A 24,732-nucleotide genomic window follows, 5' to 3' on the forward strand; every position below is an offset into this window, starting at 1 on the left:
TTTTTAGTTTTTAACTGAACATTTCATCCACAGTGCATTCGTCTTTCCTCAGACTGCGCTGTAAGCACTTGCTTTATGTTGATTTCCTCCTGTGTTGTGGAGAGGGAAGACGTGAGTCTTGACTGATAGCTGTAATTTCAAAATGCACTGGGAAGTGTTAGGTTTGCAACTTAAATTTATTTCTGCAGTACTGCTTTAGGGTTTGATCTTTCATTGGATACACTCTTTTCCTTTGTACAGCCACAGAGGAAGATTCTTCAGAAGAAGGGACATCCCCTCTTGCTAGCTGCTGAGTAACTCCTTATAAGGCACTGCATATCCCATCTTCCCAAGAGATGAGTCTCTAAGTCAGTTTCTAGCCTCAGTTATATGGAGGTAAATCTGGGGTCAAACTGACTCCAAAGGAACTATGCTGGATTTATACTCATGGAGCCAAAATCAGAACCTGGTATCCGTGACTCAACCTGATTATAGCCTGGAAATCCTGCCACTTGCAGAAGAATTTTAAACAGGCTGTCCATGGATCATTTACCAGGTAGAAAAGTTCACTACTTGAGGCCCTCTATTCAAGGGTTATTACAGGAGATTCAGCATTGTCTAGAGAGGTAAAGTGGTCTACTGGAGAGGACTCTGGACTGAGAGTCCTAATCATGGTGCTGCTACTGATCTTCTGAGTGACTTTGGGCAAGTCATTCACTTGACCGTGCTTCTGTGTCTCTTCCCACCTTTTGTCTTGTGTACTTAGACTGTAAGCTCTTTAGAGAAGGACTGCTTGACTGCGGGTTTGCATTAATCTTGGCTGAAACCTCTAATACCAATACAATATAATATATTATTATTATTATTTATTATTATTAATTATTATTATTGACATCAACCAGGCCTTAGACAGAAACAATCCAGACGGAGAAGAGTAGTAAAGTAGTTCTGAATGGCTAGAACATTTAATAAAAACACACAGACCAATTAGGCCATTGTAATGCCTTGAAATTAGGCCATCAATGCCTTAGAAAACATGACCTGTGAGGAAAGGTAGAAAGTAGATGTATTTAGTTTACAGAAGAGAAGACTGAGCGGGGACATGATAACAGTCTGCAAATACATAAAAGGTTGCTAGTTTACAGCAAGGGAGATTTAGGTTAGATATTAAGAAAATTTTTCTAACTATAAGAATAGTTAAGCACTGGAACAGGTTACTTAGCGGAGTTTAAGAACAGGATGGTCTATGTATACTTAATTTGCCTCAGCTCAGGGGGTGGACTACATTACCTCTTGAGGTCCCTTCCAGTCCTGCATTTCTACGAACTTTCCACATTTAGAGCTGATCCTGAGCGGTGTCCTCAACTCCCATTGACTTCAGTGGGAGGAAAGGGCGTGGACCACATCTTGTGGAGAGTTGTTCAGCAACCTGCAGGACTGAGGTTGTAGGACCGTAGACTTTTGGACTACCTGCATCTTTAATAGGAGATTCCTCATGGACAGCGCATTTTCAGAGTGTCTAAGTTTGGAGTGCACTGGTGAGAATTAAGTGTTTTATGTTGCAAGAGTCAAACTCATCTGTAAATGTTCTCCACCTCTCAATAGTTATGCAAAGTTTTTAATACACCACCTCTTCCTCCCATTTGGTTACTAGCTTCCTCCTCAGGCTGACTTTTATTCTGAATAAGTTGCCCTTCCACAGAATGAAGATATGCCCCCTTTTGGAACAGACACATCCTGGAGGACTTGAGAAGTTTCCTTCTTGTTTACAAAAATCTGTTGACATTCCAGGCATGCTTTAAAGCCCATTTGTCAGGCAGAGGAGTGATGCATCTGAGGGTGGGATTCCTGTCTGGTGGGACCTTTCAGTTATATTGGTCACATGGCTGGTGATTTAATGATGTATGGGAGATAGGAGAAGTGCCTCTGCTTTGGATGATTGTTGTTTTATAACCCTTATTGCACTTACAGATGTATGCCAAAGTCACTCAGAAATGTACGTGAGCACTCTTTGCTAAGGGTTTCTTTGAGACTGCAATCTGAATGAATCAACATTGAAACTCTTTGGGTTGTTTGTTTTATGTTCACAACCATTAGCACTTGTATTTTGATCCTACTATTTCAAGGACCATTTGTTTCCAGAGAGACTGCCCAATATTAAAATACAAGACTCTAAAATAAATTTTACATAAATTTGCAATATTGTTACCGGCTTGTCTCTCAGGGATTATTCCTGCTTCATTCAAGTCAAAAGAAATTTCACTGGTGACTTGAATAAGAGCAAAATCAAGCCTTTACTTTTGATTTTTTAAATTGCTGGTCCCAGCAATACTACCCACAACCTCTTTGTGTAACACAACCTAAAAGCATGTTTTTAACAGCTCCTCTTACTGTACAGGAACAAATAAATGTAATGTTATGTTCACTAATATAATGCAGATGTAAATCATTACAGGAAAAGAATTTACAAGACAATGTTAACACTGGCTGAAATTCCCCACAATATACTGACGGTATGTCTACACTGCAAACCGGGGCGTATGACTACAATATGTGTAGACATATCCAAGGTAGCTTTAACCTACTCAGCTTGGGAACCAATAGCAGTGAAGTGATGGCAACACAGGGGCTTCAACATGGGCTGCATAAGCCCACCTGGGACCCTGCAGATGTACTTAGGTGGCTATTGCTGAAGTGCATGTTGCTGTGACTTCACAGCTATTGGTACCTGAGCTAGCTAGATTAAAGCTAATTTGTGTACCTCTGTATGTGCTGTAATCACATTACCAATAGCAGATTAGACATACCCTGAGACTGAACAATGCAAAGGCAACCTGGAGTACAGAAACAACCTGATGTGAAGTGCGCATTCAGCACATATTCTCAACATTGCAATTTATCAGCACAAACTAATCTTGTACTAAGCCTTCTACACATAAATTTACCCAGAGGATTGTCAAATAGAATAATTTTACTTTAAATAAAAGTCTGACTTCTCCCTGGATGACAGTTAGAATGGGCTAAACCAAATCCTCTTTTTAGTTGTCGTAAACAATAGAGTGCTGTAGAATAAGTTCCAATATTTTCCATACATTACCTCCCAAATAATAGGTTGCTATCAAAGTCCTGAAATTTCACATAAATCATTCTGGGATACCTTGAAAATACTGGGCCAATATTGCTGCAACATAGTTGGTGCTTTCTACTGTCATTGATCCTTAGAGAGTTTGCAACAGAGTAAGTTTCACTGGCATCTCTGGCCAGCACAATTAAATCTTTGCTAGCGTGGACAAGTTAAGGTGACAGGAAAGTCACCTTCCCTGCTGCACACTACCCTAACCTATGGAACACAAATTGGCAGCCCATACTATACAAGCACCTGTAATGGCATTGTGCTCCACGGAAATTATAAGATAAGGCCAGTGTGGAGTGAACCAGCATGGTCAGGGTTAAAAGGAAATACATGCTTCAGCTTTGTTCTGTGTATGTCTGCAAGTGTAAACGTGTGCTTACTGCTCATGGATGGAATTGGACTGAGAACATAAAAAACTAAATCCATCCTTGCATTTCATTTTGCTGGCTGCAAGACAATTTCAACTGCTGCTGGATTGTCTGAACAGGTGATATCTGACGCAGTTTACAGGCAATCTGTTCACAGTTTCAAAAACGGCTTGATTCGCCGTGCTGCTGCTATGACTCATCTGTCTAACAGAAAAGAGATGTATAACAATGTTATATACTGGTATTTTTGGGGTCCATATGGAAGAGCTGTATGTTGCATAACAGGTGCTACCATAACATTTCCAAGCGCTGCTATGTGTCAAAGATTGAAGGCATGCCACTTCCCTCAAGAATGTTCCAGGAACTCCCACTACATTATTACATCATTGCTCATCTCAAAGAGAAGACATCAATTGAAAAGTTACTTTGCATTTGCTGCAGTCACTGGCAGCCACCACCAAAATTGGGATCTCTAGCTATTTTTTCATACAGTGAATAAGAACATATGAATAGCCACACGGGGTCAGGCCAATGTCCATCTAGCCCACCCAGTATCCTCTCTTCCAACAGTGGTTGGTGCCAGATGCTTCAGAGGCAATGAACAGAACAGGGCAACTTTTTGAGTGATCATTCCCCTATGATCCAGACCCAGATTCTGGTAGTCAGAGGTTACGGACACCCAGACCATGGGGTTGCATCCCTGACCATCTTGGCTAACAGCCATTGATGGACCTATCCTCCATGAACTTATCTAATACTTTTTTGAATCCAGTTATAATTTTGGCCTTCACAACATCCCCAGCAATGAGTTCCACAGGTTAACTGTGTGTTGTGTGAAGAAGTGCTTCCTTATGTTTGATTTAAGCCTACTGCCTATTAATTTCCTTGGGTGACCCTTGGTTCTTGTAAATAATAAAGGAGTAAATAATACTTCCTTATTCACTTTCTCTACACCATTTATGGTTTTATAGCTCTCTATCAGATCCCCCTTAAGTCATATCTTTTCTAAACTGAAGAATCCAAGTTTTTTAAATCTGTCCTCACACAGAAGGTGTTCTGTACCCTTAATCATTTTGTTGCACTTCTCTGTACTTTTTCAGGACTAACGTATATTTTTTTGAGATGGGCAACCAGAACTGCATGCAATATTCAAGATGTGGGGGTACCATGGATTTATATGGTAGCATTACGATATTTACTGTCTTATTCTCTAAACCTTTCCTAATGGTGCCTAACATTCTGTTAGCTTTTTTGACTTCTGCTGCACATTGAACAGATGTTTTCAGAGAACTATCCACAATGAGTAGTAACAGCTAATTTACACCCCATCATTCTGCATGTTTAGCTGGGCTTATGTTTTCCAGTGTGCATTACTTTGCTTTTAACTACATTGAATTTCATCTGCCATTTTGTTTCCCAGTCACTCAGTTGTGAGAGATCTGTTTGTAACTTCACACGCAACTTTGGCCATAACTATCTTGAGTAGTTTTGTACCATCTGAAAAAAACTTTGCCACTCACTGTTTACCTCTTTTTCCAGATTATATATGAACATACTGAACATCACTGGTCCCAGTACAAATACCTGGAGGACACCTCTATTCTCAAAACTGACCAATTATTCTTACCCTTTATTTCCTGTCTTTTAACCAGTTACTGATCCATAAGAGGACCTTCCCTCTTATCGCAGGACAGCCTACTTTGCTTACGAGCCTTTGGTGAAAGTCCAAGTACACTATATCCACTGGATCAACATAGTCCATATGTTTGTTGGCCCCCTGAAAGAATTCTAGCTAACTGGTGAGGCATAATTTCTTTTCACAAAAGCCATATTGACTCTTCCCCAACATATTGTGTTCATGTGTCTGGTAATTTTGTTCTTTACTACACTTTTAATCAAGTTGCCTGGTACTGAAGTTAAACTTAGTGGCTTTAATTGCCAGGATTGCCTTTGGAGGCCTTTTTAAACCTCGGCGTTACATTAGCTCTCCTCCAGTCATCTGATTCAGAGGCTGATTTCAGTGATAGATTACATACCACAGTTAGTAGTTCTGCAATTTCATATCTGAGTTCCTTCAGAACTGTTGGGTGAAAACCATCTGGTCCTGGTGACTTATTACTGTTTGATTTATCTTTTTGTTCCAAAACCTCCTCTACTGACACCTCAATCTGGGCCAGTTCCTTAGATTTGTCACCTAAAAAAAATAGCTCAGGTGTGGGAATCTCCCTCACATCCTCTGCACTGAATTCATTTAGCTTCTCCACAAAGGCCTTGTCCTCCTTGAGTTCTCCTTTAGCACCTTGATCACCTTGATTGTCCAGCAGCCCCACTAATTGTTTGGCATGCTTCCTGCTTTTAATGGATTTTTTAAAAAAATGGCTATTTGTGTCTTTTGCTAGCTGCTCTTTCAATTTTTTTTTGGCCTGACTAATTATCCTTTTTACACTTGACTTACCAGACTTTATGTTCCTTTCTATTTTCCTCAGTAGGATCTGACTTCCAATTTTTAAAAGGCATCTTTTTGTCTGAAACTGCCTCTGTTAAGCCATGGTGGTACTTTTCTGGAAAGCTTACTTTTTTAAATTTGAGTTATGCATAGAGTTGGAGCCTCTATTATGGTGTTTTAAAAAACTTTCCATGTAGCTTGCAGGCATTTTCACTCCTATGACTGCTCCGTTTAATTTCCATTTAAATAGCCTCCTTGTTTTTGTGTCACCGCCCCTTTCTGAAGTTAAATGCTACCAGAGTGGGTTTGCTTGGTATTTTACCCCCTACAAGGATGTTAAATTTAATTCCATTATGGTCCCTATTACTGAGCAGTTCAGCTAGACCATATCCTGTGTGCCATTTAGGATTAAATCAAAAATTGCCTCTCCAGGATTAGCTGCTCCAAGAGGCAGTCATTAATGTTGTATAGAAATTTTATCTCTGCATACCATTCTGAGGTGACGTGTTCCCAGTCATTATGGGGATAGTTGAAATCCCCTATTGTTATTGGGGAATATGAACTTCAAGTGTATGAATAAGCCATCAGATGCTTTATAAATCAGTATACTGACTCATTTGCTCACTAAGGGCCCTATCCAACTCCCTCTGAAGTCTTTCTATTAAATTCAGTGGGAGCTGGATTGGGCGCCTGAGGTAATTTAGTTTGTCTTGTGGATTAACTTCTGTAGTCTCCAGGTAGCAGAGCACCAGTACCCTACCTTGTCCAAACATTAATGACAAGGCTCCTGTTTCCTATACATACCCTCAACTGTTGCTTCCTTATGGCAAATATTCCAGTAGAAAGCTATATATTTTAGAGTTATGAGTTAGCCAATGAAGAATCACTGGGATGAGTCTTGAGAGGTACTGAACAGGGCTGACTGAACATTTTCCATCAAAACTGCTTTTTGATGGAAAATTGGATGTTCAACCCAGTGAAAAATTTTAAAGAAAGTTGTCTTCCACTGAAAATTTTGACCTTTTCCTGAAAACTTTTCAGCTGATTTTGATAAAAAACTTTGGGTTCTTGATTTATCTTTTTTGACGAAAGGTTGAAATTTTCACTGGAAAAAAAAATCAGTTTTCCAGTCAGTTCATATCTACCACTGAAGTCCTGTATATTGGAATAACTTCTTTTATCAATGATATTTAACCTTTCCCTTGTAATTTTAATGTGTTTATGTAGAGCCTGGTTAGGTATTTTATTTGAAACTTAGTAAATAAATAATAACTATGCAGCAATACGGCAAGGTAACAGACTGTGAAATCAGAGGATTCAAATTGTGACGTGACAGATGGTCAGCCCAAATTTCCAGAATTTTTTTTATAAAAAATTATAAGATCTACAAAGGTCTCTTTGCTCTCCAAAAGAAACCTAACTTCTCTTGCATGCACTTGCATTTAATCAAGTGCCAATCTGTATATGGATCCTCTTTTATGTCCACTGATTAAATGCTATGCCTTTTGAGAAAATTTTCAAAGGCACAGAAGGGTAGTTCGGCACCTAAATTCCATTAACTTTCAGTGGGAGTTGGACACCTAACTGATCATTGGTTTCATCAGCAAGAAGGCAGAGCTGTAGGAAACAGAACTTTAATAAACCTACCGAGAAGCCATTGTTACCTGCTGAGGCTGTCTACAACCACCTGGCTTTGGCAGTTATGGCAAACTTTACCTTTTATGCTTGGATTAAATGGATAATTCCAAAGAGCATTTAAAAAACAACAACCTTTTAAATGCATTGCATTGTCCTAAATAGCATTTATTATAAAAATATTTACAAGTGGACATGACCCCTGTCCTTCACACAAAAAGATTTTGATAGTATGGTGATGGCCACACTATAAATACATGAAACAGACATAGGAAAAATAAGGGAGGAAGGATGACTTTGGCAATGGACTGAGACTCAGGAGATCTGAGTTCAGTTCCTGGCTCTGCCACAGGCTGCATGTGTGACCTCAGGCAAGTCACTTTGGGTATGTCTACACTGCAGTTACACCCGCAGCTGACCCGTGTCAGCTGACTCTGGCTCACAGGGCTCAGGCTATGGGGCTGTAAAAATCACAGTCTCGACATTTGGGCTCAGGCTGGAGACTGGGCTTTGCAATAGGGGAGATTTCCAGATCCTGGGCTCCAGATCCCAAACCACTTAGACTGCAATTTTACAGCAATTTGCAGTCCAAACCCCACAAGCTCAAGTCAGCTGACGGGCCACCTGCAGGTGTTTAAATGCTGTGTAGATGCCTTGGGAACCTAGAATATCACCGGGATTAACAAACTTGAGTAAGGCTTCTACGCTCTCTATACAATGAATGGGGAAACAGGGGAGTTTGAGTGGGAGTTCTGTTGGAGGAGAAGGTATTTGTGTTTGTTTGGCTTTGTATTGGTAGTATTTGTATGTGTAGAGGCTTGTAGGGGCTTTGTGCTGGGAGAGAAGCTGAGCCCTGATTAGGGGGCGGGGCTTCACTGACTAGGGGTCCTATAAAGGTAGCAGCCAGTCAGGCAGCAGCACAGACAGCTGCAGCAGCACAGGAGCTAGCAAACAGAGCTGTAAACAGGGGAGTTTGAGTGGGAGTTCTGTTGGAGGAGAAGGTATTTGTGTTTGTTTGGCTTTGTATTGGTAGTATTTGTATGTGTAGAGGCTTGTAGGGGCTTTGTGCTGGGAGAGAAGCTGAGCCCTGATTAGGGGGCGGGGCTTCACTGACTAGGGGTCCTATAAAGGTAGCAGCCAGTCAGGCAGCAGCACAGACAGCTGCAGCAGCACAGGAGCTAGCAAACAGAGCTGTAAACAGGGGAGTTTGAGTGGGAGTTCTGTTGGAGGAGAAGGTATTTGTGTTTGTTTGGCTTTGTATTGGTAGTATTTGTATGTGTAGAGGCTTGTAGGGGCTTTGTGCTGGGAGAGAAGCTGAGCCCTGATTAGGGGGCGGGGCTTCACTGACTAGGGGTCCTATAAAGGTAGCAGCCAGTCAGGCAGCAGCACAGACAGCTGCAGCAGCACAGGAGCTAGCAAACAGAGCTGTAAACAGGGGAGTTTGAGTGGGAGTTCTGTTGGAGGAGAAGGTATTTGTGTTTGTTTGGCTTTGTATTGGTAGTATTTGTATGTGTAGAGGCTTGTAGGGGCTTTGTGCTGGGAGAGAAGCTGAGCCCTGATTAGGGGGCGGGGCTTCACTGACTAGGGGTCCTATAAAGGTAGCAGCCAGTCAGGCAGCAGCACAGACAGCTGCAGCAGCACAGGAGCTAGCAAACAGAGCTGTAAACAGGGGAGTTTGAGTGGGAGTTTGAAAGCGGAGTTTGTCTTGTGGTGCTTGTGTGGGGTTTGGTTTTGCTGTGGGTGGTGGTGGTTTGGTGTGGTTTGTGTTTCCCAGATTAACAGGATTTAGGTGGGAAGGCTATGACAGATTCAGAGGTGGCAGTGGGAGTGACCCATGTAGCAGATGACACAATGAAGATGACTGGATGTGGAAGCTGTGGTATGTACATGATCCTGGAGGGGGCACCTGGTAAGAGTTTTGTCTGCATGAAATGCCGTCTGATAGAGCTGATGGAGGAAAAGATCAGAGGTTTGGAGATGCAGGTGGAAAGTCTGGTAGAGTTTAGGAAGGGGTTTGAGCAGATTATGGAGCAAAGACATGAGGTATCTGAAGGGAAAAGCTCAGACTTGCAGATGGAAGCAGGACTAGGGAATTCTGAGGGGAGACTGGGTGAGGAAAGTGGTCAGTGGAAGCATGTGACTAAAAGAACTAGGCAGAGGAAAAGACGGGCTAGTGAAGGAGAAATAGAGCTTCAGAATAGGTTTGCAGAGTTGGAAAATGAAGAAGGGGCTCAGCAGGTAGTCACTGAAGGTGACAGGGCAAGGAAGAAGAGAAGAGCGGTTAGTCCTATAGGAAAAGGGGAAGAGTTAATGGAGATTACACCAAATATGAGCCCCAGGAGGATACAGGATGGGTTAAAAAGGATTACAAGGGAGAATGGGAATGGAAAAAACTTGCAGCCAGAGGGAACAGGGGATAGACTGGAGAATAGCACCGTCACTAGGAAAAGGCAGGTCTATGTGATTGGGGACTCTTTATTGAGAAGAATAGATAGGCCTGTAACCAGAGCTGATCCAGAAAATAGGAGGGTGTGCTGTCTTCCAGGTGCTAAGATACGGGATGTAGACCTGAGGTTAAAAAGGATTCTAAAGGGAGCGGGAAAGAATCCCCTAATTATCCTTCATGTGGGAACAAATGATACGGCTAGATTCTCACTGGAAAGTATTAAGGGAGACTATGTTAGGCTGGGGAGGACGCTTAAGGAAATTGAGGCTCAGGTGATCTTTAGTGGGATTCTGCCTGTTCCTAGAGAAGGGCAACAAAGGTGTGACAAGATTATGACTATCAATAGATGGCTTAGGCAGTGGTGCTATAAGGAGGGCTTTGGGATGTATGGCCATTGGGAGGCATTCATGGATAGAGGACAGTTCTCTCGGGATGGACTTCATCTGAGTAGGGAAGGAAATAGACTTCTAGGATGGAGGCTGGCACAACTGATTAAGAGAGCTTTAAACTAGGAATTTGGGGGAGATGGTTGGGAGATGTCCAGGTAATCTCCACGCCAGAATTTAGCATAGAGTGGAAAGAAAATGAAGTAAGAGTGGATACAGCTGTAGGTAGGAGGAAGGGCAGTGTAGATACAAGTCTAATAGGTTATACTGGTAGTAAAAGAACCGTGCCTAATAGGGTACAGAATGTGAGTGAGGCCAAACAGCAAAAATTAAGATGTTTGTACACTAATGCAAGGAGCCTAGGTAACAAAATGGAGGAACTAGAGTTACTGGTGCAGGAAGTGAAACCAGATATTATAGGTATAACAGAGACCTGGTGGAATAGTAGTCATGACTGGGCTACAGGTATTGAAGGGTATGTGCTGTTTAGGAAAGACCGAAATAAAGGTAAAGGTGGTGGAGTAGCACTGTATATCAATGATGAGATAGAATGTAAAGAAATAAGAAGCGATGAAATGGATATGACTGAGTCTGTCTGGGCAATAATTAAATTGGGGAAGAAAACTATTAGAGCCTCCCCTGGGATAGTGCTTGGGGTGTGCTATAGACCGCCGGGATCTAATTTGGATATGGATAGAGCCCTTTTTAATGTTTTTAATAAAGTAAATACTAATGGAAACTGTGTGATCATGGGAGACTTTAACTTCCCAGATATAGACTGGAGGATGAGTGCTAGTAATAATAATAGGGCTCAGATTTTCCTAGATGCGATAGCTGATGGATTCCTTCAACAAGTAGTTGCTGAACCGACTAGAGGGGATGCCATTTTAGATTTGGTCTTGGCGAGTAATGAGGATCTCATAGAGGAAATGGTTGTAGGGGATAATCTTGGCTCAAGTGATCATGAGCTAATTCAGTTTAAACTGAATGGAAGGATTAACAAAAATAAATCTGCAACTAGGGTTTTTGATTTCAAAAGGGCTGACTTTCAAAAATTAAGGAAATTAGTTAGGGAAGTGGATTGGACTGAAGAATTTATGGGTTTAAAGGTAGAGGAGGCCTGGGATTATTTTAAATTAAAGCTGCAGAAACTATCGGAAGCCTGCATCCCAAGAAAGGGGAAAAAATTCATAGGCAGGAGTTGTAGACCAAGCTGGATGAGCAAGCATCTTAGAGAGGTAATTAAGAAAAAGCAGAAAGCATATAGGGAGTGGAAGAAGGGAGGGATCAGTAAGGAAAGCTACCTTATTGAGGTCAGAATATGTAGGGATAAAGTGAGACAGGCTAAAAGTCAAGTAGAGTTGGACCTTGCAAAGGGAATTAAAACCAATAGTAAAAGGTTCTATAGTCATATAAATAGGAAGAAAACAAAGAAAGAAGAAGTGGGACCGCTAAAAACTGAGGATGGAGTGGAGGTCAAGGATAATCTAGGCATGGCCCAATATCTAAACAAATACTTTGCCTCAGTCTTTAATAAGACTAAAGAGGATCTTAGGGATAATGGTAGCATGATAAATGGGAATGAGGATATGGAGGTAGACATCACCATATCTGAGGTAGAAGCGAAACTCAAACAGCTTAATGGGGCTAAATCGGGGGGCCCAGATAATCTTCATCCAAGAATATTAAAAGAATTGGCACAAGAAATTGCAAGCCCATTAGCAAGAATTTTTAATGAATCTGTAAATTCAGGGGTTGTACCATATGATTGGAGAATTGCTAACATAGTTCCTATTTTTAAGAAAGGGAAAAAAAGTGATCCAAGTAATTATAGGCCTGTTAGTTTGACATCTGTAGTATGCAAGGTCTTGGAAAAAATTTTGAAGGAGAAGGTAGTTAAGGACATTGAAGTCAATGGTAAATGGGACAAAATACAACATGGTTTTACAAAAGGTAGATCGTGCCAAACCAACTTGATTTCCTTCTTTGAGAGAGTAACAGATTTTTTAGATAAAGGAAACGCAGTGGATCTAATTTATTTAGATTTTAGTAAGGCGTTTGATACTGTGCCACATGGGGAATTATTAGTTAAATTGGATAAGATGGGCATCAATAGGAAAATTGAAAGGTGGATAGGGAATTGGTTAAAGGGGAGACTACAACGGGTCCTACTGAAAGGTGAACTGTCAAGTTGGAGGGAGGTTACCAGTGGAGTTCCTCAAGGATCAGTTTTGGGACCAATCTTATTTAATCTTTTTATTACTGACCTGGGCACAAAAAGTGGGAGTGTGCTAATAAAGTTTGCAGATGATACAAAGCTGGGAGGTATTGCTAATTTAGAGAAGGATAGGGATACCCTACAGGAGGATCTGGATGACCTTGTAAACTGGAGTAATAGGAATAGGATGAAATTTAATAGTGAGAAGTGTAAGGTCATGCATTTAGGGATTAATAACAAGAATTTTAGTTATAAGCTAGGGACGCATCAACTAGAAGTAACGGAGGAGGAAAAGGACCTTGGAGTATTGGTTGATCATAGGTTGACTATGAGCTGCCAATGTGATATGGCTGTGAAAAAAGCTAATGTCGTCTTGGGATGCATTAGGAGAGGTATTTCCAGTAGGGATAAGGAGGTTTTAGTACCGTTATATAAGGCACTGGTGAGACCTCACCTGGAATACTGTGTGCAGTTCTGGTCTCCCATGTTTAAGAAGGATGAATTCAAACTGGAACAGGTACAGAGAAGGGCTACTAGGATGATCCGAGGAATGGAAAACTTGTCTTATGAAAGGAGACTCAGGGAGCTTGGCTTGTTTAGCCTAACTAAAAGAAGGTTGAGGGGAGATATGATTGCTCTCTATAAATATATCAGAGGGATAAATACCAGAGAGGGAGAGGAATTATTTAAACTCAATACCAATGTGGACACAAGAACAAATGGATATAAACTGGCCACTAGGAAATTTAGATTAGAAATTAGACGAAGGTTTCTAACCATCAGAGGAGTGAAGTTTTGGAATAGCCTTCCGAGGGAAGTAGTGGGGGCAAAAGATCTATCTTGCTTTAAGATTAAACTCGATAAGTTTATGGAGGAGATGGTATGATGGGATAACATGGTTTTGGTAATTAAATATTCATGGTAAATAGGCCCAATGGCCTGTCATGGGTTTTTAGATGGGGTAAGATCCAAGTTACCCGGGAAAGAATTTTCTGTAGTATCTGGCTGATGAATCTTGCCCATATGCTCAGGGTTTAGCTGATCGCCATATTTGGGGTCGGGAAGGAATTTTCCTCCAGGGCAGATTGGAAGGCCCTGGAGGTTTTTCGCCTTCCTCTGTAGCATGGGGCACGGTTCACTTGCTGGAGGATTCTCTGCTCCTTGAGGTCTTCAAACTACAATTTGGGGACTTCAATAGCACAGATATAGGTGTGAGGTCTTTTTTAGGAGTGGTGGGTGAAATTCTGTGGCCTGCATTGTGCAGGAGGTCAGACTAGATGATCATAACGGTCCCTTCTGACCTAAATATCTATGAATCTATGAATCTATGAAATATAGGTGCCTCAGAATGGGATTCACAAAAGCCAGCATGCTAGGCAGCTCCCCACCGAAAATAGCCAATGGGAGATGTCAAGGCAAAGGGTGTTTCCTAAGCCCTGCCCTTCTCAGGTATGGTGCCTCCCTCTGCTTGGGATTCTCAGCTGGAAACCCTCTCTTGGCATTAGGTACTAGTGCCATTTTTGTAAGAAGCTGGGGGTGGAGGAGAAAGAGAGCGAGCTTGCTCATAATTTTTAGCCGAGTGTCTAGGAGACTTACCAGGGATGTGGGAGATCCCCAGCTGAACTACTTTATTATAACAAAACGAAAAGTAAGCTTCAAGCAGTGAAATGGAAAACCTGGAACTTTTCTCGTGTGTGACTAAAAACTAAATAAAACAACTGATTTTATATAGAACTCATCCAAATATGAAGCAATCCTCTTTTGTTTTGTAGAGTCTGGAAGCTTAAAATTTTAGAAGCCAAGTTTGCTCATTCACTGTAATCAACCAACCACTTTGCTAACAAAACAGAGAGCATGACGTTCAGAGACTGACACAATTCAGCGAGTGTCTGAAAATATAGACAAGTATTTTACAAGAGCCAAATGTCTCTGTTAGAAGCCCAGACTGTGGCTTTTGTGATACAGCCCAAAGCAGGGAGTGCTGCAGAACCATACATCAGGAGGAGCACTGGAGAATGTGAAAGCTCAATTAACTGCACTGAGTCCTTAGAAACAGCTTACATGGGCCAGATCCTCAGCTGGTGTAAATCAGTATAGCACCATTGACTGCAATGAAGCTATACCAATTTACACCAGCTGAGGATCTGGCCTCAAACTTTTAATCTATTTTCTTATTTACGTACCTGTATCATTCAAATAAATTATTTCAAATTAGGCCAAAATATGCAGATGACATGGGGTCTTATACTGCCTGCTATGTTTATAACATGTCCCAGCACAGACATAGCTTTGGAAAGATCATCCTGGATTTATGCCATGCTTTAGTCTGTACTGTTGAGGGAATATGGTCCTCCCCTATATGAGTTACTGGGGCAGTAATTTGCACATTCCAGCTTTAGTCTTGAAGGGAGCTCAAGTTGATAACTGTTGCCTTTGCCTGGGATGGAGAGATGTTTAAATCCTCGTTTAGTTCTTTTGGGGATATGAAGCTTGATGACGATTTTACGGTTACGAATTGGAAACGCCTTTCAGATTTATCAAAGGCTTACACAAACCTTCCAATCATCTTGAGCCCATTTATGAATTTTCCTTTGACACTATGTAATGCCCTTGCATAGTGTCTGGATGCAAAACCAGGTGACACTCAGCAATTTTTATTAAGAGCTGACGTAGAGCTACACAGGGGAAGCCATTTGCAGGGCACAGCAAATTTTATCGGTCCTACAAAATGCAGGAACTCTGCTACACATTCTTGAGTCTCTCTCTACTAGCACCTTCATTATTTACATATATACAGGTATAGAGCTCTCTTGTAACAGTTATGTTAAAACTTTGTGTGGGTTTAAACCCAAACCTCAGGGTGAAATTTGAGGTGGTACAAATCTACACAGACAAACTTGACACAAGGTTCAAACAAACTTCTTACCAATCTTGCTCTGTAGAACCACACAGTTGACACATCTAACTCTGATATTGCTCTCTCTTAGGTGGACTGCGTAAGGTCAGAATAAAAGGAGCCCTCTTTGATGCTTATTAATGGAGACTTCAGTAATTACAGGCATGAATCAAAGTGACATTGTTTGGAAAAATATATTTGATGGTTAAGTCAATTGGTGGTTGACTGTGGCAAAGACTAGAACATCAAAGTTGTGCACCACTGAGGAATGTAAACACTGCAGATAACACGGGATACGTCTCATGAAGTACCTATTTAAACAGATTTCTGCTTGGCAGCAAACAACTTGTTTTCAATTTATCTGGATCCTCACCTATGGTTCAAAGAGATATTGTGGTTGTGGACTGTAAATAACTTCCTTAAATTTTTAATTCTTTTGTATTACTGGGCTTCAGGTATCTAATATCTGTATTATGGAATATGTAATTATCATGTATTATGGAATACAGCTCTGTGCCTATAATTCTGAACAACTGATCTCCTTTGGGGAAGGCAATTCTACAATACTAAGGGTATGTCTACCCTGCAGCTGGGAGTGGGCTTCCCAACCGGGGTAGACGGACACGTTTGCTCTGCTCAAGCTAGGATGCTAAAAATAGCAGTGTAGCTGGGGGCAGCACAGGTGGGGACTCAGGCTAGCCAACCAAGTATGTGTCCAAGGAGTCCAGATGGGTTTGTTCTCAGCTGGCAAGCTTGAGCTGGCAACTGGGCTACCCCAGCTACACTGCTCTTTTTAGTGTGTTGGCTTAAGCAGAGCTAGCATGTATCTTCCCAAGGTGGGAAGCATAGTCCCAGCTGTAGCGTAGATGTACTGTAAGAAGAGAAGAACTGGCTGTACTTTGGTTACCATGTTAAATTAAAAAAACAAAACAAAAACAAAACCGAAGTCACAAAACGTGCAACATTTTTGCTCTTTTAAGTCAACCTTGTCTTTAAGATCCATGCACCTATAATCAGAGAAACAAATGTTCACAACTTACCCCACCTACTTTCTCAAAATGAGAAGCATCTCTTTTGAAATCGGTGAGCGTTCCATTAAAATACCACGCAAAGCTAATGTCTAGCAATGGATCGTGCTGAACTTGGCATGGCAAGATTACACTCTCTCCAACAGTAACATCCATGTTTGAAGGTGCCAGAGTTATCCTTGTTGGCTCTGTGGAGAGCAGAAATAGTCATTTTAGCCATCTCAGCAGCTATCTCAACTTTCTGTGTTACTGAGCTTTCTTTAAACATTCATTTCTATAAGATGCACTTGACCGTGGCAGTCACTTTAGGTTAGTCAAATTCTATATTGTAAATATTATTGATTGAATTCTGTTCCTGAAGTATTGTGAGAGCTTATTAACCTCAACAGGAGTTCCTTGTGGCTTAGAGTAGAATGTGACCTGCTGCATAGTTTGTCGTGCTCAACAAATTGCAATGCACACAAAAAAGTACAGTTCTATAGAAAATCTAAAGGAGAAATCTTCCTCTCTGATCCATACTGTGGATTTCTGTTGGATTTTCTTGCATGCTTTTTGTATCATTAGTGGAAGAGCTACGTGTCAAGCAAGTACACAATGCACTTTTTTAATTTTAAGAATTAAGAATCTAATTTTAGTGATTAATCTCTGTCAATCTCAAAGTGCTTTACAAACACCAGTTAACTCTCAAAACAGGTTGGAACTGAAAGTAAAAATAAACCCATTTTACAGATAGCCAAACTGAGGAAGCATGGTTTAATTTTTTGCCCTAGATTATACAATGAGTCAGTGTGCAAGCCAGCAGTAGTATCCAGATAACCTTACTCCTTACTGCCATGGTCTAGGAAGTATTTCACAATATAGATGAGAGATTTCCCCTCTAAATTTAAAAAAGAACCAGAACTGATCTCTTTTTATTTAACTATTTTTAAACATACAACTCCTCAGACCCTTTACCTCCAGTCACACACAATAAACGAACTAGAGCCCAAACTTTGAACTCCTATGCTTCTTGTAGATTCTGCTTGCTGGATTTATTGGAATTTACAGCCATTTCAAATAATCTTATTAAAAAAACCCAAACATACCTGTTACTATTAAGCTTGCTGTTCTACTAGCCGTTCCAAACTGATTCTCTGCCAGGCAAGAGTAACTTCCAGCATCTAATTTAGTCACATTAGCAAGTCTTAGGCCTCCATCTTTTAATAACGTTATTCTAAAAAAAAAAAAAAAAAAAAAAATGATGGAGAGACGAAAAGTGCATCACAGGTTTGCAGAAGACATAAATGAACATTCACCTTACTACATCGCGACAAAATGGATCAATCTCCGAAGTGATGTTTTAAAATGTAACTGCTATCCAGTGATGATATGCAGCAGAAGAATCTGGCCCCCTGTGTGTTCGCATGCTACAGAAAACACATTAACAAATCTGTTCTCCTTGGGGAAAATCCAGAACCTTGCCCGTCCCCCAAAACTGATTCCAGAGCCTGAGAGAGGCACGTTTCCTGTTGTCTGCATGAAAGGTTCTTCCCTAGCTCTCCACCCCCCCTATACTGCAGAGCACAGCTCAGTGGGTGTTCTCTGCCTAGGTGTTTGGTTGTTAATTTGGGGACCCTGCCAAAGGAGGCAAGATGGTTGCAAGGGATAGTGCAGCCCTGAAACTGCAACAGTAGTTACTGAGAAGCTCTGCTGCCACTCTTTGCTTGGAGAGAGAAGATCTGCATGGCAGATGTGAAGGAAAGATGTTCTGAGTGCACTGCCTGGTTGTTTCAGCTGTGTATTGGAAACAAAACTTGTCCCTTAGAAAGTGCTTGTTTCAGTGGTACATGGAATTTAGTGTACATGGAATTTAGTTATCCTGTAAATAATACACAATACAAAATGCATTGTTTTCTAGGCGCAACAGGGTAATATTCGCTATAGAGTGAATAAATGTAGCATTTCCAGACTACAACTTATTCTTCTGGTTTGATGGAGTCAATGACCTTCATCTCTACTATGGTTGTATAAAACCAACAATCATCCGTGATAAAAGATCATGACTAAAGTACTGTAGCCAGGCTCCATACCATTGCCACACTGCTCTTAAGCTTAAAGTGGAACAATTGCTCAATTAACCATTAAAACCACATACAGAGGCTGTACGTGTTTCAGGAATGCTCTTCTTTTAGACTAGCTGAAAGGAGAGAATATTTAAATATACTACAGTGCAAACAATTAAACTAACAGGTTTATCCACTAGTACAATAAATAATGAAGCAGCTTTGGATTACAAGAGACACTTTGCCTTGTTAATTTGAGGATACATACAGACAGATGTTCAGGGTAAAGAATATGAAAAGTACTTATGACTAATGCATGGAAGTTTAAAAGGCAAGTGTGATGATGATAATAATGCATAAGGAAATACATGCCTGCAAAAATTAGAGCTTAAATTTATCACTTTAACATTCTCTTGTAATAACATGAAAATGTCAAAATGCATCTGAGAAGATAAAAAATTCAAATTCATTTCTAACTCTAATGAGCTGACATGCATCCCCAACACAAGTTTTATCATTTGACTTTACTCAGGGTCTACTCTCAATTTGAAACAATAATACTTACCTATTCCGACAGGAGCTCCTTTATTGCTATGGCAGACGCTCTCAGCCACATAGCATGTGTGGTGCTCACTGGCAGTATAATACGCCAGAGGCAGTCTGGCTGGCTGGGACCTGATTTGGTTAATGTACCCACACAGTGAAGATAGAGTTAAGGTACCCTTCCCCTGTGGCAAATGTCATGCAGCCATACAAGGAGAGTGTCACTCTGAGGGCTGCAGAAAGATGTGAGTTTATGCAGCCAGAGGATATAGGACGATGACACTGAGCAACCACAGTAGACACCTGGCATCCTTGCAGCAATAGGAAAGGGGAGGGAGAGGAAGGAACTGAATATTCACTGCTGGCCCTGTTTTATAGGGCCGTGCATGTTGCTGATAGAACTGGTTAAAAATGTTGTCAATTTCCCTCATCCCCATTCCCAGAAAAAGAGGGTGGTTTTTTTTTAAGTAAAACTGAAATTTTTTGGTGGGGGGGTGGGGAGGGATAGTTCAGTGGTTTGAGCATTGGCCTGCTAAACCCAGGCTTGTGAGTTCAATTCCTGAGGGGGCCATTTAGGGATCTGGGGCAAAAATAAGGGACAGTACTTGGTCCTGCTGTGAAGGCAGGGGACTGGACTCAATGACCTTTCAAGGTCCCTTCCAGATCTATGAGATAGGTATGTCTCCATATTAAAAAAAAATGTTCATGGAAAAGTATCAGTTTTTGTCAAAAATTTTCAAATGTTCACTGAAAAACTTAAAATAAAAAACTAGTATTTTTTTTGGCAACCAAACAAAAATAGGTTTTAAACCAATTATTTTTGGTTTTGGTTTTTCAGCACCTCAACAGCACCTTCAAAAAATCCTACAAAGAAAAATAATGAAAACTAAACAATGAACATTTCATTAACCTTTTTTCTTTGTGGAAGACAAAAATCATTTCCTAATCAGCTTTAGTTTCCACCTTATTGTGAGAAAAAATTATTACCCTATATCATGCTTTCATAATGGCTGTTGCGAGAGCAGGGTTGCAGCGTAACCTGGCATATCTGAGCTAGCGTAGATACTGCATCAGTCCAAACATATTCACATACGAGGGTGAAAATGGGTGGCAAAGATGCTTTAATTTGGACATTTGGGTTAGTTTCCCTCTACAATACTTTTGCCCCTATTTACATAAGCCACATCTCTTTTCCTGTCTGCATACCCTCCTCACTGCAACTCCAGTTAGGGGATTTAGAACACAGTGATAAACACAATGAACAGCACCAGCATGCAAATGATATTTCCGTATTATTTACAAATCCCTTCCATTTAAATCCTTACATAACCCTTTACAGAGCGTACAAACAGAATCCAAAATACTAGTGGACAGACCGATGTAGTCTAAAAACAAAATTAGGATCAGAAAAAATGTCAACAAAAATGGGAAAGAGAAAAATAACTTATAAATTTGTAAAAAGATGTGTAGAGGGGGATATAATAAGAGGATTTTAAAGAGAAGGAGAAAGCATATATTAAACAAATTTGGATTTTTAAGATGTTCACTTAGATTCAGAACACTTTATCTGGCAAAAGCAGTATCACAAATATATTTAGATTCTTGAAATCACGTAGTGCTTGACTACATATTTGTGTGTAGGGGAGGTGGATTGGGACCATGGGTGCCGACTTTTACTTTTGCCCAGGGGTGCTCCAACTCCCACTCCACCCTGGGGACCTGCCTCACTCCGCCACTTCCCCAAGGCCCTGCCTTCGCTCTGCCTCTTCCCAACCCGAATTCACCCCCTCCCTGAGGCCCCCGCCCACTTGCCACTCTCTGCCCTCCCCCAATCCCTTCCTGAGCCCCCCATCAGCTATTTGGCGGTGCCCCCGATCAGCTCTTTGGCGGCACCCCCAATCAGCTAATTGGGGTGCCACCAAACAGCTGTAAAAGGTGGGTGCTGAGCACACACTATTTTTTTCCCATGGGTGCTCCAGCCCCAGAGCACCCATGGAGTCAGTGCCTATGATTGGGACAGCTACCCCAATATAGCTGCAAACCTTCAGTGGTATGTACTGCTCCTGGGTAAAAAGCTATTTGCACTAGTGTGGCTTAACTTGGTGTGAAACTGGAGTGAGCTGCACCATTGCTAGTTCCTTTTGGTCACACTTTATATTATATGGCACATATATACTTATTAAGGGTTAATACATAATTAATAGATTTTTAAGCATGTTACAGACATGATTCATTGGTTTTATAGATAGTTATAAGCACTTCAAGAGAATGTGTTATGAGAATGTTCTCAATCATGGTTAGAAGCAATCTACTGAACTGTTAGACTCTATAACAATCTGTGTCTTCTACACAAGGGGTAGATGTAGATATCCCAGTGCAAAAAAATCCAGTGTTGACAAGGCCTTAGATCAAGCAAAAGAGAAAATTGGATCAGGGTGTAAAAAAAAAATCTCTATTGCTTAATTAAAACAAATGACATTTAGAGTGCTTTGAGCTATTTGCAAGTCAAGCTTGTCTGAAATAATGAAGGAACAAGCTTATTAAAACTGGATATATTTAAGAATCACATTATTTTTCAGAATTAAACAAATCAATTCTTGAAAAACTGTATTGTCAAAATAAAATCTTTATTGGTAAATTAAAAACCGAGCTCTTTACTTTTTCAATGACTAAGGTAGCAGATACAGCTCAGCTGATGAAGAGAACAGACCCTGAAGTATCTGCTAACCTCCACCACCATCTCCATGTAATTCTAGACAATATAAACATTATATATATATATATAACATATATAAACATATATATATATGTTTATGTCTCTCACAGAGAGAGAGAGAGAGAGAGAGAGAGAGAGAAATCTACACTTTCTAACAAAGCAAATATCTTTCCAGCAGGCTGGCTTTCAAGAAGTGACCTAGATTTCTACTTATTAGCTTCAGGTATCAGGGGGTAGCCGTGTTAGTCTGTATCCACAAAAACAACAAAGAGTTTGGTGGCACCTTAAAGACTAACAGATTTATTTGAGCAGAAGCTTTCATGGGTAATCTTACAGTTTAGTGCAGTTTTTACCCATGAAAGCTTATGGTCATATAAATCTGTTAGTCTTTAAGGTGCCACCGGACTCCTTGTTGTACTTATTAGCTGTAATACATAAAAATGAGACTGCTTTCTAGTGTTCCACATATTTATAGTATATTTCAATACAGCACAATAGAGAAAGGCTTGATCCTAATTTTCAGAGACTAGATTCCATTTTCAAATATCTGCACATGCACTTTTGGTGCATTAACATTCTGCCTTTGCAAGTGTACAGGAAAGAGTGCAGTCAAAATGCGCACACTTGTATATATGCGTGCAAGCTTGCACAGTCACAACTGGAGGCTAAGTTGAGGTCTCACTGATAATCAAGCCCAAGGTGTTAAAATATTAGGGGTAATTTTTTTTTTTACAAAAACAAAAATGACAGCTCTTTCCACCTCCATAGATATAGAAGAAATGGCTCTTTGATAGTAATCTCTCCTCCAAGTACCAGGGAAGGAAGGAGAAAATGCATAGCTGCCAGCCCATGCCCTTTATGAGACAATCTGAGGCATGGCTTTGTATGGGAAAATATGGCAATAAGTCAGGGGACAGGAAGGTAGGATGGGAACACAGGAATTACCACACTGGATCAGTCCACATAGTTCATTATTGTCTCTCCAGAGGCTTCAAATAAAGGTATAAGAAACCCTTAGTGATTTATCCCCAACATTAGTTGTCATCCTGATCTCTAGTAGTTAGAGACTGGCTTAAGCCCTGAAGCATGAGGTTAAAGATCCCTTCCAAAATTCATTATGATAACTCTCGATATTCACATAAGGGTCCAATCTGTTTTTAAATCTTGCTAAGTTCCTGGTCTCAACAACTTCTCGTCTCCTGCAGGCATAGAGCGGCTACACAGGAGATCTTACAGCAGTGCATCTGCAGAGGGGTAAAAAAGGCTGATGGACCATTACCTGCTAAAGGGCCATTCTTTGGCAGGAAAAGGGGCTGGGGCAAAAATCTATATCTTAGCAAAGAAACAACATGGAGTTTCCTTCTGCACAGACTGCCTGTCACCTTGCTCCCAGCTGGAAATACTTCTCAAAGGGGGGAAAGGACTATAAGAGGGGGCAGACATTGCAAGAGATCCCTCTTTCTCTCCTTGCCCATCACATTCTCTGCATCCAAAAAGAAAAAGGAAGCAGCCATCGGACTCTGGGGGAGGGGTCCTAACCCAAAGAGTTTGGTCAGTGAGGCCAGGTCTACACAACAGACCTATATTAGTATGACTACATCACTCAGGAGTATGAAAAATCTACCCCCCTGAGCAACATAGTTATAACGACCTAACCCCCTCCCCCCCACCATGTGGACAGTGCCATGTTGATGGGAGAGCTTCTCACAGAGGTGGATTAGCTACACCAATGGGAGAGGCTCTCCTGTCAGTGTAGGAGTACCTTCACTTAAGTGCTACAATGGCACAGTTGCATAGGGTCAGTTGTGCTGATGCAGCGTTTTAAGTGTAGACCGGCCCTGAGACAATTGAAAGCATGTGATAGGAAATCTTTGTTTTGAATCTAATATCGTTTGTTAAGTTAGGCACCAATAAGCATTTTATCTTGATTTTTCTTGTAACCATTTTATGCCTCATTACTTGTACTATCTCTGTGCAGTTCATGAACTTGTTTTATTATTTTAGCTAATCCAATGTGTTTAAGTTGAAGTGTCTGGATAACTATTTAAAATAATAAGACGTGTTTTGACAGGTTTCAGAGTAGCAGCTGTGTTAGTCTGTATTCGCAAAAAGAAAAGGAGTACTTGTGACACCTTAGAGACTAACAAATTTATTTGAGCATAAGCTTTCGTGAGCTACAGCTCACTTCATCGGATGCATTCACCTGCACATCTACCATATATGCCATCATGTGCCAGCAATGCCCCACTGCCATGCACATTGGTCAAATTGGACAGTCTCTACATAAAAGAATAAATGGCCACAAATCAGACGTCAAGAATTATAACATTCAAAAACCAGTCGGAGAACACTTCAATCTCTCTGGTCACTCGATTACAGACCTAAAAGTGACAATTCTTCAACAAAAAAACGTCAAAAACAGACTCCAACGAGAGACTGCTGAATTGGAATTAATTTGAAAACTGGATACAATTAACTTAGGCTTGAATAGAGATTGGGAGTGGATGGGTCATTACACAAAGTAAAACTATTTCCCCATGTTTATTCCCCCCCTCCCTCACTGTTCCTCAGACGTTCTTGTGAACTGCTGGAAATGGCCCACCTTGATTATCACTACAAAAGGTTTTCTCCCGCCCCCACCCTCCCCCCCCCGCTCTCCTGCTGGTATTAGCTCATCTTAAGTGATCACTTTCCTTACACTGTGTACGGTAACACCCATTGTTTCATGTTCTCTGTGTATATAAATCTCCCAACTGTATTTTCCACTGAATGTATCCGATGAAGTGAGCTGTAGCTCACGAAAGCTTACGCTCAAATAAATTTGTTAGTCTCTAAGGTGCCACAAGTACTCCTTTTCTTTTTAAGATGTATTTTGTAATTCCCTTAAAGGAACAGC

At 40.8% G+C, this 24,732-nt stretch overlaps 1 protein-coding gene across 2 annotated transcripts in view; it reads right to left on the reverse strand.

The window, feature by feature from the left end:
* Positions 1–24,732, reverse strand: part of CNTN3 (contactin 3) — a 259,535-nt gene that overhangs the window by 24,779 nt on the left and 210,024 nt on the right. For both annotated transcript variants that reach the window (XM_084635126.1, XM_084635127.1), the window contains 2 exons: positions 17,621–17,748; positions 16,548–16,723 (listed from right to left, as the gene is read on the reverse strand). In XM_084635126.1, coding sequence (XP_084491252.1) covers positions 16,548–16,723; positions 17,621–17,748 — 304 coding nt within the window. The remainder of the gene's footprint in view (positions 1–16,547; positions 16,724–17,620; positions 17,749–24,732) is intronic.

This window comes from Lepidochelys olivacea (assembly GCF_965140295.1).
Source record: "Lepidochelys olivacea isolate rLepOli2 genome assembly, chromosome: 7".
Taxonomy (NCBI): Eukaryota; Metazoa; Chordata; order Testudines; family Cheloniidae; genus Lepidochelys; species Lepidochelys olivacea.